The sequence below is a fragment of the Heliangelus exortis genome, chromosome 16 (assembly GCF_036169615.1).
Source record: "Heliangelus exortis chromosome 16, bHelExo1.hap1, whole genome shotgun sequence".
NCBI classification, from domain to species: domain Eukaryota; kingdom Metazoa; phylum Chordata; class Aves; order Apodiformes; family Trochilidae; genus Heliangelus; species Heliangelus exortis.
Genome location: NC_092437.1, coordinates 5615562 through 5630022, shown reverse-complemented (window position 1 = coordinate 5630022; position 14461 = coordinate 5615562). Strand labels below are relative to the sequence as shown.

The 14461-nt window shown below is 40.7% G+C and overlaps 2 protein-coding genes across 5 annotated transcripts in view; both read left to right on the top strand.

Moving 5' to 3' along the window:
* Positions 1 to 14461, top strand: part of TUBB1 (tubulin beta 1 class VI) — a 340778-nt gene that overhangs the window by 149992 nt on the left and 176325 nt on the right. The gene's annotated exons all lie outside the window — the stretch shown is intronic.
* Positions 2117 to 14461, top strand: part of PHACTR3 (phosphatase and actin regulator 3) — a 93637-nt gene continuing 81292 nt past the window's right edge. For 2 of the 3 annotated variants that reach the window (XM_071759463.1, XM_071759462.1), the window contains exon 1: positions 2118 to 2633. In XM_071759463.1, the coding sequence (XP_071615564.1) occupies positions 2525 to 2633 (109 nt within the window). In that variant the 5' untranslated portion in view covers positions 2118 to 2524. Of the gene's footprint in view, positions 2634 to 14461 lie in introns of all 3 variants that reach the window. The other variant, XM_071759461.1, reaches the window with a different exon arrangement.

Genomic DNA, 14461 nt, shown 5'->3' with positions numbered 1-14461 from the left:
GCAGATTCCAGCCTTGTTTGACTGATTTCTATCAGACAATATTTTAGCATCCAAAGGAACCCTATACATTGTCCTCTACTAAGGCATTCCATACATGAGTTAGTTCAAAATATGTCAGTCTCGTGTACATCTATAGAGTACTAAAGCTGTTTTGGAGATACTCTTTCTTGAACTGAAAATATTTTTATATATTCAATCCTGTATGAATGCGTAAATCTGACATAGAACTTACAAAATGCAGGAGAGATGTCTTACTTGGGAAAAAAAAATGGGCTCAGTCAGACTTATGTCAGACTGTACTGTCTGTATACACATAAAAATATACTATAAATAATTTCTAGAGTTCATGATTCCTTTTCAAAGTTGAGTCATGGCAACTCAGAAGTGAGGCTCTAGGGGGATAGAAGTTCAAAATACATCCTGCTCTCTGTAGAGCATCTCTTTAACAAGCATTTTGGATTTGTTTCTTTTCTTAGGAAGATTTCATAAGGTGGTAAAAATGGTCCATCTACCTGTCTTTTTGGAATTATGATGAGCTCTTTGGCAAGGCTTTCAAGAAATTACAAAAACCAATGCTGAAGATGTGTCCAGATGGCAATGATCCACTCTCAAAACCCAAACAATTTACAGAATGCCTCTGCTACCTTCATTTGTTCCGTTGCATTATGATACAGTTTAGATTACAGTATCACATGCTACTTTTTCTTTAGATCCATCTTACACACAGCAAGAAGGGACAGTAGTCACTGAATGAGAAACTTCTTGACGTTTTGCTTCAAACTCTTTAAATTTCTGTTCTCATGACAGCATTCAGACTCACTGTTAGATACTGCAGTTTACCCCAGCCATGAGCAGACATCACCTGCTTCATATGGAACCTGAAGAACTTTCTTATCAAGCCCTACATTAAATACAGACCCACAGATTTCCTTTTTTTAGAAAGGTCACAAAGTTGACCAAACCATGGGTGACTCCCAAATGAGATGCGTGTAGGTGGTTAACTTTGAAGCTCCTGCTTCAAGAAAAAACCACAAATATACTTCTAAATGTGAGAGATGTGAGAAATTTGGGGTTAATCCCCCTGCCCCACAAAGACACAACCACACAGGACTGCTGATTTCACAAATGGCTAACCCACGATTGCTTTATACAAGATACACAAAATGTTTTCCATGTATTTCTGTAAAACCCACTATGTACATGAATGAACAACTAACTGCATCAATGGAAAATATTCTGACACAAAGTTTAATCCTTAGAATTTGGTGAACTTACACCTGTTTTATTACAGGAACACAGTCAGCTTCAGATAAAACCGTTGTTCCAAAGGCAGCCGAAGAAATCTACCTGCAGGGATGGGGATTCCTTATGCTAGTTCCAAACAAAGACAAAAGCAATGTTTAATGCATGCTCCTCAACATGGCCACGCTATAAAAAACCAGAAGAGAACCACATGAACCTAACTAGAGCTGACTGGGCCTAATATAGGACTTTCCTAGGGTGGCCTCTAAGATGTGTCTGGTTTTCACATGTCAAAACTCCAAGAAGATCCAGCCAGGAGAACTGGGTACACACAAGCAGCATTTTCCATAAAAACTGTTATTCCCTTAAAACGACTTCCCAAACCAAACTAGTCCGAGTGGCAACACCCCGTTTCCCCGCTGTCACCCGCCGAAGGGGTGACCCAGGGCGCGTCCCGCAGCACCTCCCGCGGGGACCTGCCGGCTCCGCGGGACCTCCCGCTGAGGTGCGCGGATGCCCCAGCGGGGCGCGTCCCGGCGCGCGTTCTGACGCCAGAAAAAACACCCGCGGGACACCCTCCTTCAGCCCCGGGGAGCAGCCAGGAGGTGGGCACCGAGCCCGGAGGCTGCCCCCGTGCCTGAGGGTCTCGCCGCTCCCTCCCGGGGGGCGAATCGCCCCGAGGGGCAGTTCGGGCAGAGGGGGGGGGGGCCTGGCCGTGCATCCCGAGGGCGGGGCACCCCCCAGCCCCCCGATCCCGTCACATGCTGCCGGTCGGGGTGGTACCCCTGGGCCGCGCGCACCTGCGGCCCCCCCGCCTTTGTGCAGTGCAGGTGCAGCGCCCGCCCTCCCCCCCGTGACGTCACGCGGCCGCTCGCGGGGCACCATGGGAGAATCCCGATGTTTTCCAACGGATGCGCTCAGCAGCGCGGCGGCTTGAGGCGACTCCAGGAGAGACGCTCGGGGGGGCGTCCCGGGAGGGAGCGTCCCGGGAGGGGGCGGCGGGGGGCCGGGCCGGCGGCCCGCGCCCCGGCTCTTCCCCACCCCATGCCAGGCAGCATGGCCCATCCCCTTGAGGCGCCCGAAGCTGTCCCCTAAGCGCCCGGTGCCGGCGGAGCGCCCCGCCGCAGCTTGCCGACGGCGCCGGGGAAGATGCTGGCGCGGCTGGTCCTGCCCGGCTGACGCCCCGCCGCCGCCGCACCCCCGTCCCATTGTCCCCCGGCCGCCTCCGGCTCCATGAGCGCCTCCTCCTACCCCCGCCTCTGAGCTTCCCGCCCTCCACCTCATGGCTGCATCGGAAGAAGGGACCGGCTGCTTTCTCCCGCGAGGCAGGTCTCAGAGTGACCCCAGCATCCTCACCGACCCCGCGGGTCCCGGCGCCGGTGAGCACCCAGGTAACGACCCCGCTTCCCCTAGCAGCGCTCATGCCCCTTGGCCGGGCAGGCAACGGGGACCGTATTTCTGCAGTAAGTGCTGAAATAATGCAGCGGCTTAGCTCCAAACAGCATCACAGCGGAGCGCTTCCCGCGGCTTTGCGATCGCCAAGTGAGCGTGCGGGGGGCGCGGCTGGCGCGGGGCTGCGGGCGAAGGTTCCCCCGGCCCCGGGGCTGCGCTCCGGCGGGGCAGCGGTTAACGGCGAGACTGGGGCTGGCACAGAGCTCGTTTATTACTTTCATGGGGCGGGGGGGGGGGGGAAATAAGGTCTAATAAAGCAGGCTGTTTGCATGGGATCACCATGGAGACAAGGGGAAGCAGAGTCATAATTAAACGCTTTCTCCCCGCAAGAAGGTAATTTTCACTTCATGGGGAGAAGCGTAATCTTCTTATGAAGTGCAAGCACAGAGGGTGGTGCTGAGGGGACAGAGCCGAATCGCTTGGATATAAATAGAATACCGTCATTATAGTTTTTTTTTTTTTTCTCCCTTAAACAATGGCTAATGATGATTTCAGCTTAACTTCACTTCGAATAATTCTAAATGTCTGATGTTGGTGACTCAGTAATTTCAGATTGTCAGAATCTAAACAATGATGACACCTTAAGGGAAAAAAAAAACCCCAAACCTACCTCAATTTGATGTTATATGATTGCACAACAATAAGCTGCACGCAAAGGCTAAGAGCCAGTTTACTCCCAGTTCATCTGAATAGATGGCCATGCAAAACCTGGAAGGTTCATTTATGTGAAAAGGAGTGATCAAAACAGTATAAGACAATGAATGGGGTTTTCATCATTACTGCCTATTTAACTGAATTCTAAACTTAGAAATGGGTTTGGGTTTTCAGCCAGGCCCTATCAACCTGGAAGAGACTGTCCTTGAGTGCAATTTTGGATTGAACTTCAGTTCTGGCCTTTTGCAGATTGCTGAGTAAATAAAATATTCCAGGCTCTTTCCATACACCTGCTATATTGCTTCCTTCCGAGCCAACAAGAATATCAATATCTGTAACTATTTTAAGTTCTTCTATTTATTTGTCTTATCAAGCAATTTAAAGCACCTTGCTTTGGAGTGAAATACAAATTAAATTAAGGCAAAAAGTAGATGATTTATCTCTGATGCCCAACTGTTCCGATATGCTAAGTGAAGGGAACAAAGGACTCTTCTAACATGAACTGCTCCACTCACTCCCAAAGGGGCAATCTTGACTGAAAGAGGAATGTATGTTTCTGCCATTTGATTTCTGGAAGCAGAAGTGACTAATGAAAGGAAGGCACATACAACCTCAGTTTTAACCCCTCTGTATTATTTTCTGCTAATTAATTGTTTTGACCTTTCTGAAATATACAACAGAAAGTACACAACATCTCTGACATATAGACAAAGATTTAAACACTATAATTATGATTTTTGTAAAGAGACAGGGCTATCAATACTAAATAACATTTTTTCCCTCTAATACAGACCTCATTAGATAAAGCAGTGTCCCATTGCATGGCAGAAACTACACTAACATGCAAGAATAGATGTCTTCTATGGTACTGTTATACATTCAGTATGTGGAGAGAAACAAAAGGTGATAAATGCATATGGGTTTTGTCCAGGTAGGTTAAACAGCTACTAGCCGAGTTACCTTCTTGGTAAGCTTTCCAGGTTTTAAATTTATTTATCAAATAGTTTTGAACATCTGTATGCTTCAAAATGATAATAAAATAAACATAAATTATTGAATTTAATCACAGTTTACCCTACAGTTTTGTAAGTAATGACTTACTATGAGCATTTCATATTGCCGGCTACTCAAAAACCAGAAATACAATTTATACTGCTATAAGAATTATGTATTTTAGAAGATGTAATTGTAATTTATCTTCTATTATTATTATGGAGGATGATTTTATCATTATAATACCAACGTAGACATCAAAGTCAAAAGAAAGTCAGGAGCACTAAATGATACAAACAAAGTTAGTGTTTACATCCCAGCCCTGCTCACAGAAAAACCATGCAGAGAAGTAGGTTTGAACGTGTAGGATCCTTTAAATCCTTTAAATCCTTTAAATCATTTAAAACCAAAATTAATTGTAACAAAGTCATGCATTTAAATTACACAGACAAATAAGCTAAAAGTGAAATATGGATATAACTGAAGGATGACTACAAAACCACTCCTAATTTTATATGGCATTTGAATGATACTGGATTCCTACTGGAGAGGTACTCTTATTTTGCAACATTTTCTTGAACACATGATGTGGTAAAGAATTATTCTGCACCAGTTCATTTGGCCATGTCTACTGTAGGAAAGTACACTGAGGTAGAAAATGTGGCAAAAGATGAAGCCAGCCTATATTCTTAAGATTTTTCTGGTGTTCATGTGGGTTTATTTAAAGACGTAATTCATATTCCTTTTGTGACCTTTACAATTACAGTGGGCTTTTTTAGCACAAGAAATTTCAGTGACATAGCAGAGAACGCAGAGATGGCAGCATATAGCTCCTCATGTATTTACCTAAGAAAAATCTCTCATGTGACACTTCATTTTCCTTTCTTGAGACACCAGCAGTAGTATTGACTGTACACAGCATGCTTACAAGACTTGCTGGCCATCTTACACAAGTTCAGAATCTTTTATCACTGGACCATATAATCTCTTTCTTGCTGATACTGAGTAATGCAAACATCAGATTCAAGGAACACAGGATGAACAGACTATAGATGGCAAGTGGTAGTTTGCTTCCTATTACTTTAATTTACGTTTTTTAATGAACTACTGCTTGAAGTAATTTTTCTTGTTGTGCCATGACTTAATCCCATGCTCACAGGAGAAGAATCACAACTAATGCAACTGTCATTTGGAAATCCTCACAGGAAAGAGTTCTAAAACCAGTAGCATCCTTCCCTGCTGCTATTAAGATGTCTGCTACAGGCCCATTGTCCTCACTGAGTTCAGAAGAGAGCCAGAATATCCAGTTGTATCAGGTTTTGTGTATAAAGACTTGACCTAATTGATTGTAAAACTTGTGTTGGAGCTGAAAAACTAATCTAGAAAATATGACATCTTGCCCTAACATGAACAGGAGTTTTTTTTGGCAGTTAAGAAAGTTTAAAAATTATAAAATACTAGTTAAATTTTGATTTAAAAAAAATGGTGCTGAAGTATCATATAGATGGCAAAAGAGAGCAATCATTTAAGAAAATATAATGTAAAGAGGCATTTCTCTAGTTTTACAGATCAGAGTTTTTCCCTTTTCCCTACTGCAGATCTCAAGGTAAGGATCACGAGAGAAAAGAGAGAGGAAAGAAGGCAGGGATATGAAATTCAGAACAGATTTCAGTATCACCATCTATCTGAGAGACAGTTGCCAGAAGCCAAAATATTGCTCTCATTGTATCCCCCCAGCAGCCACAGAGCACAGAAAAGATTGACAATCTCATTTAATTTGTAGTCATAAAAGATGGGGCTCCACAGACTGAAGAGGAGCAGACTATGTCAAAACTCTGCATTATTTGAGGAGATACAGACAACCTTGACAATGTGTGAAAATGTCACACCCTCCCTTAATTTGGGGATAATCCATTTTGTAAGTATACATTGGTGCCATCACATTTTGCTCTGTGTGATGCTACTTTTCCTTCCTGGCACCATGCAATTAGAGAATGCTTTTTCAGGATTGGCTCTACTGGGTTCAGAGACCACTGCCAGTGGTCTTGATGTCTGCCTTCTCCTGTGTAGGATCTGTACAAAGGGAAGGAGCTGTTGTGCTGCAAGCAGTAGTGCTAGGTGTTGTTAAAAGCTATATTAGCACAATTTCTTAGTGCTTTTGTTGGAGAAAACTGGTGTAGGAGGCTTCTCAGCCTCTATGCCCTATGCTGTGCTGTGCTTCAAGATCTGACAAGTTAAAGCTAGTCAGGGAAAGAACAACTGCATAGAACTTAGAATTCCTTCATCACTGTTTCTAGTTATGGTAATTCAAAAGTTTTGTAGCAGAAGCATTCTTGTAAGAATTCTTCTAGGATGCTAAAAAGAGAATTGAAGTGTTTTGTTCCTTTTACATTGTCTCTCTTAGGGCTGAAGGATAACCCCTAACCCTCAAAGGTCTCAAAGGACATAAGGACATCAGCCAGCTAAGTGTTGCCCAGGGGAAGTTGTAACAAGAAACCATCGTACTGGAATTCTCTATACCAAGGCCTTTAAAATTTTTTTTTAAAGCTGTAACCCAGCCTGGATAGGTTAGCCTGTGCCACTCCCTTCACGTGCCTACCATTTATTTCTTATAACTGTTTAGGCTTGGATTACATTACTAAAGATTTAATTAACACTTGTTGCTGATGTACTTGTTGCTTCAACAAGTTTGCTTAGTTTGAGTCTTGTGCATAGTGTTAGGGGGCTTGTTAGAAATTGGAAGCTATGCTTTTCCTCCTTAGTCATCAGGACACATTGCTGGTAAACTGCATGATGTTGGAAGCTACTGGAAGGGGAGGTCTGAAAACTCAAGAGCACATTAAAAGTAAAGTGTAGTAGTAGCAGTAAGTTAGGGCTGCAGATATTTGTAAGGAACAAAGGGAAGGTAAAGAGAGGTACAATTGGAGTGCAGGTAGATTGGTGACAGTTTTGTGATCTTCTCTAGTAATTCTTGCTGCAAATCTATTCATTCCACGCCCACCATTCAGAAAATCTTGTAACTGTGCTCCTAATTTAAATTGTGTGTTCAAGATGCAAGGAAATTGGTAGCAGAGTGAGCCCCAGAAGAGAAAATGCTCCTGATGCCCTGTCTGTCAGTTGGCTGGTGCTCCCATCCTTTTGCAGTCATTTAGATCACTGCAACTCAAATCAGGGACTTGTAGGCTTATCTGTGGTGTCTTCAGTTGCATATATTGTCAACTTTGACACTAACAATTGAGCCAGGCCACCTAAGAAATGTTTACTTTTCACCAGAAAGATTCTGGTTTCCACTTAATCTTCCTATACCAACCAGTCTGTTCTGTTAACAGAGTTTGTTTGCCCTGATCAAATTTCTGTTCTGAAATAAGAAGTGGACCTGCTCTCCTACATCCTTTCCCAACACTACTAATTTATGACCAAAATCAGTAAGTTAATGAGTGCTTCAGCTCCAATTTATGACAACCCTGTATGAAGATTTGTGATATTTTAAGTTCTCTCACTCAAAGTCAGAATGTTTCTGTTCTAATCCAGCCAAAGCATTCCCAGCAGAACCTTACTGTTCCACAGGTATTTAGTTCCTTGGGTGATACCATGGGGAGTATACACACAAATAATCAGTAGAGACTAGAAGCATGCAGGATATTAATTTAAATTCCAACTTAATATCCCATTTCCTTTAAAATTGGAATAGAAATCTCAGCTCCATAAGGATCCCCAAAACATTTATTATTTGTGGGGAGGTGCAGTTAGAGTTTTATATCATGTTGCACCACAAAAATCATCACCATATTATGAAGCACTGCAGTGCTAGTTATCCTTTATCAAACTGGCTATTGTGCTCTTGGGAAGATCTTTTTCTTTCTCATTAAATCCCCAGTCCCTTGCTGGTCAGATCTACCTGGGCCCCTAGCACCTATGGTGCAAAGAAACTTCAATGGAAGTACAGAACTTCCCTTTTTCCCCCTGTTTTGCAGTAATCCTGTCCTATCCCAGCAGCAATCCTCCCTGGAGTGTGACTCATCCCTGGGCATGGCAGCTCTTCTCCAGCACTTTCCAGGAGGGGAGAGTAATCCCTCCATTTCTGGAGAGCAGAATGGGCACAGTGCACTTGGGCAAGCTGCATAGGTGGGACTAGATGGAGATTTTATTGCTCTGAAGGTGTCATTTGGGTACTACGTGTATTTAGATTTGTGAGACTGGTGGTATCATTATGCTGCATATTACTTAACAGGGTGTATGCTTAATACAAACTGCTTCATGCTGGTTGCTTGGATATTTTACTTACTGAAACTCTAGCAACTTAGTTTATTTTTGGGATTGAAGAGAGCTGAGAGAAGTTATGTTTTAATGGTACTTTTGTAGCAGCTAAATTAAGTCAGCTAATAAGTATGCTATTCATGCTGAGGGTTGTTTTTAGGCTTTTCCCAGGTTTGACTGCTCCCAGTGTTTGGAGATTGTATTTAGCCAAATTTTAGAGTTCTGTAGATGAAATAAAGACCTTTAATGAGGAAAAAAAAGTGATTTACAGTTCTCTTTTGTCCTAAGTCCCAAACTGGCCGGTAGCTTGAATGTTGATGAAAAGATACTTAAATCATTTAAACCACTTTATCCAAGAACTGGAAATACTGATTATACACCATCATAACCTAGACTGGATTTATGAGAGTGAGGTCATGTTGGAAATACCTGGTCGTGTTTTATGAACATGTTTTTGTATCTATGATTACTTCTGCATCCTTGAGCACTAACTGAGGGTCCTGTTTTCCTCCTAGCTTTACAATAATTTCCTTCTGAGCAGAAAGATTAGACAGAATCTCCCTGTGAAATGCAGAAGCCTAAGGGACCACCTCTCACTCTGCTCCCACATGGCAGAGTTGCACTGGGATACTGATATTCCAGATGTTTTTTGGTTCTCCTGTTCTAAGTGCTAATAGCAAAACTCTTGGGATATTTAAAGGACTGGGTCTAAACTTGAATATCAGAGAATATAGGTAGGTAGTCTGTCACATGTCAGTGAAAAGCTTTTCACTAATTATCTGATTAAACAGTTTCCATTATCCCTTATTGGTTTAGAAGTAATTTATTAGTTCTAGAATGTCTTAAAATAATATATATATCCCAGAATCCTCTCTCATCCACCAGAAAGGTCCTAGTTATGTACACAAAGCTTGCTTATAAACCTTTGGTATGAACCTCTGTTAAGAACCTAGTTATGCCCAGACTTACACTGCTTGCAGCAACTAGAGGTATTAGAAGCAGCAGAGTTGATATTGCACACTGTGCAAACAATGCAGGACTGATTTTTTAAAAAATGTTTATATTTTATATTTATATCTAAACAATAAATTTGCATTTTACTTACTAAATTTTTAGGTCTTAAGTATACAATCATCAAAGCAAGCTGTATGAGTGAAAAAGTCTATTTCAGAATTGCAGTATCTCAGACATCACACAAACAATTACTACAGGTCTCTTGTATACTCTCTACAAAGGGCATTTCTGTTCCCCTCCTTAACTCTTCAGACGTTTTCATGGATCATAAAAGAACTATTACAGATTAAAAAAAGATTCAGGCTCGGATTTTCCAGACAGAGATGTTCAGTCTGAGAAATACCTATGGGCTATATCTGAAATAATGCATGATTGTGCCAGTTGCTGTGCAGCAAATAAAGAGAAACTGTTCCCACTTTATGCAGTTTGCAGTCTAAGTTGAAAACGACAGAAAACAGTGTTGGGGGGAGGAAAAATATTTCTTATATTTTACATATGTGGAATTGAGCTGTAATTAATTGCCTTCTCTGAGTTTCTGAATGAAGCCAGTGGCACCACTGGAAGTTAACTGGATTTTTTGAGGCTCAGTCCCATTTCTTAACCATGGAAGCCATATACAGCAGTCCTAGTGTTGTGATAAATGCTGCTGTGCTGAGGTGTTTCAGTCTACCAGGCAACTCATGGAAAAAAAAAATGGAAAGGAGAAGGAAAAGTATTTTGTACAGAAAAGGAAACTGCCCTCATTGTAAGGCTAGAGAACTTTAATATTCTATTTATTTATTTATTAAAATGTAGTTTATTGTTCTGCATCTTCCAGTGCTTCATACTACTGATTCTAGAGAAAACAGCTAAGGCAAGTACATCTTGGAAATTTGGGGAATAAGGAACAAAAAAATCCTGAAATTCTGCTCTTTGAGTAATGTCCCACTGGGACAGTTTATTTAAAATCATAGGCATGTCTGCTTGCCTGTGAATCTATTTCTTAAAAGTCTTTAGAGATTCAGCCTTTGTGCTGAACATTGTTTCACCTAATAGGAAAAAAAAAAACAGGGAGACTCCTTTTTGATGAAGGATGCACAAGGATTTCTAATTACCTTTCTTTTAGTACTTCTCCTTCCTCCTGCAATTAATTTACATTCTAATGAAATACAGAAAACATATAGTTGTCCACATCTCCCTGCCCAGCTCTGGACTTTACACCAGCTTCAGTAAGGACAAAATTTAAAGAAAAAATAAAAAACAAGGAAAAAGAGAAGAGTAAATTAGCATCCTTCCCCTTAGTTAGGCAGACTGGACAATTGAATAGAAATGGTTCAGCCTATCAGCTGGTGTATGGAGTACTGAACCCTGTCTTACCTTTGTCTCTTTAATGTCAGAGGGCTTATTTTAAAGCAAAAGTAAACTCTAAATTTGATTGCATACATTAAGTACAAATACTTAAGTACTTACTCAGACTTAATTTGCACACATAATAATAAGTGCATCCAACTATTTGATTCTCTCTGTAAATAAGATAAACTCATATGTCTGTCAAATAAAAAAAAATAAATCACAGTTTAGCTATGAATGAAGATGGTTTAAGATTATTCAGTAAATTAATGTTTGCACTAAACTCTGAAATGTAATGAGTTAGGTAATGCTAGGAGTCATGTTTATCAGGAAACTTAACTGTTTATTTGACTGAGTAGAAAAGTAACAGTACTGATCTTTTTCAATCTTTAGTTTTGGAACTCTTGTTTCATGACTGCCCAATTAATGCTGTAATTAACAGGCTACATAATTTATTTATAACATAATGGCATTTTAAACCAAATTTGTGGCTTTGTGTTGTTAAAATTTGATATGTAGAATTAATTAACTTGGCTTCTCTAAGCAGGTCAGATCTATAAATACCAAAGAGTAAATGAAATTAAATATGATACCTTCATTTTGCTTCTAAATGTAGCCAGAGTTTCTATACTAATACAATGGATTCGTTGTGCCATTAAACCCCATCCCCTGCTTTTGTTTGAAATTCAGTTTGATTTATGGTCTAATGTATACACAATTTTTACATGCCCTAGAGAGCACATCATAGAACTACTTGATGAAGGTCAATAGTTTCATGCTCGAGTCTGCATAAATATTTCAGTAAGATGATCTTAATCAAAGGGTATCTTATCTTGCTCTCTGCAGTACAGTAGTACAGCAATATCCTGTAATCACACATGGTTCATGCATGCAGACCTGTGATTACAACTAAAGAAAGAGATGTCCTTATGCATAAAGGACTTCATGATGGTTGAATACAATGAAGAGACAGCTCCTGTGTTCACTTCCTTATTCTAATTTCTCTCTTTTAACATTCTCAAACTGTTCTGTTGCTGCATAACCAGCAACTGGACATAGATTACTTACTGTATTACATAAAATCACTGAAGCCTTCAGCCTTTTTTGAGGGCTGCTACATCCCTTCGGCCACGCAGTCTTCCCTATGCCTTACTCATACTGATCAGTTGTGAATGTCTCCCACGTTTCATTCAGTTGCTCACAGAAATCTGCATCTTCTCTCCTAATGAAACTGCCTACACCAAGGTTTGGATTTTTAGTCCTTACAAGAACATAAGAAATACTCTACTGGGTCAGAACTGTGGTCCATCGAGTCTAGGACAGTGGCAACAAAAGATGGGTGAGTGTACTTGCCTAGTCTTGAAGCTTGAGACAGGCTAGAAGCAAAGCAAAGAGGGGCTGAAGGAACACACATGAACACCAAATGGAAAAACAGAACTGAGATGAACTACATATAAAACTTCAGACTTCATGAGATACTTAACTCTGGAGAACCTAGCAACCTGTGACACTTCCTCCTGCCAGTGAGGTACATAAGTGAACTTCCTGTCATCTGGGAATCCCCTGCATTTAGCAACATAACAGAGGTCTTAAAGAACACACTATTTTACTGTAAATTCCTGATCCTATTTCAGAATTGAATGGCATGATACAAAAAAAAATATTACATCCTCACTAAACCCATGACTCTGCTAGATCTGTAACAGGAGCAAATCTCAGCCATTGCCTGAGGCTCGTTTACTTGAGCCTTGCAATAGTGGGTAACCCAGGAGCTGACAGGAGCAGATGAGTATTTTCTTAAGGCTAACATAGGGCATGGGAACAGCAGCTGTCAGGATTGATAGCAAATAGACTTCTTAGTGTTATGGGGTACATTTTCTGCTGTAATTCAACCAGAAGAATAAATCAAAAGGAAGCCAAGGAAAAGAGATCATTTTACCAAGTAAAAGTCAAAAGAAATGTCCTTCAAAAATCTGGAATCCTGTGCATAAATGAAAATGTTTCCATGGGCCCTAACCCATAATAGAAATGTATCCTGTATCTCTCTTCTTTATTCCAAGAAAGTATCTTTGAAAACAATACAGGTCTGAAAAACTGGCATTCTTCTTGATTTGGTGCTTTCCTACATTCTCTTGTTCTCTTGAGATGTTTCATTTTAAGTAGTTTCTTGAAGAAAGAGGAGAACCTCAGGTATTACATCACACTTTTTTCAGACATCGTAATCTTTAAACACAAGAAAACTGCTCTTTTTTCTGCACTGTGTTAATCTGATTTTTAGCCTGGATAGTGTCTATAAAGACAAAATCATACAGACTTAGAAATATCTTTTCTGACAGAAAGGGACAAGTCTAAGCATATCAGAGCCAATGGAAATGCATGAGGTTTAGGGATTTTGTTGTTGTTATAGATCATAATATTTTCATAATGCAAGGGAGATTATGGAAATACAGCATAGTCTTACTTTGTCTGACATTGTAAAGAAAGAAAGACACAAAGGATTAGTCTTGGTAACTTAGCTGTTCTTTGCAACATATTGTGATATAATAGAAAATAATGCAGTGCATATCCTGAACATGAAAGAAAGCCTCTGGTCAGAATCTTGTTAATGCCAGAAATGATTTAAAGCTAGCTTACAGTCCCAGTTTTCTGTCCCAGAAATGACAACAGAAGATGTGACACCTCTTATTCTAATGCTACATAACAGCATATAATGCATATGATTAAGATATTCAACACGACTAATTCCTCAAGATTCACTTCTCTTCATTGTTAGAAACCTGAGGACGTCACAAGAAGGTAGGATTAAGTTTTAGATGGCAGCTGCTACTTTGACAGGGAGTTAAACTAACTACTTTCTTTTCCATTATTTGTTGAAAGGGATGGGTTAAGGAGGCAAAGTGAACTGTTTTTCACTCAAGTAATCTAAGCACCTAATTTACACATTCATTGGACACAAAGCTTCACTCACTGTGCTAACAAATCACCATAATAAAGCACTTGCACACCCACACACATTTATACACACACTGTTGCTCAGCTTGCACCTGCAGTGATGGTGAATAGATGTGTAATTGCAGATGTAAGTTGCTGAAAGAACAGCTACTAGGCAAGGTCTATATAGCTAGAGTAAGTAGCTGCTTTTTCACCCCAAATTGCTGTGGTTAGCAACTTTTTGGAAGCTGTTTTACCACATAAATCCTTCTCTTCCATTTTACAACTCTCAAAGACTTTCCTGAGGAGCCTGTGTCAGCTCTACAGGTGTTGGTATTGAGTCATGGAAATGTTGGGTAACTGCTCTATGGCCTCGTGTCTTGCAGAGCCAGAGAGCTGTGAGTCCCCCAGCTCCTACCTGACCAAGATAAATTCTGAGCAAAGGCCACTACTGGGGGCCACTGAAGAACTGAAGTCCTACAGCTTCATTAAACAATCCAGGCACATTCCAAATTTTAAAATCAGGGCCATTATTTTGACATTTTTAATTATAACTAACCATACCTTGTCAAAATAATTTTTTTTCCTC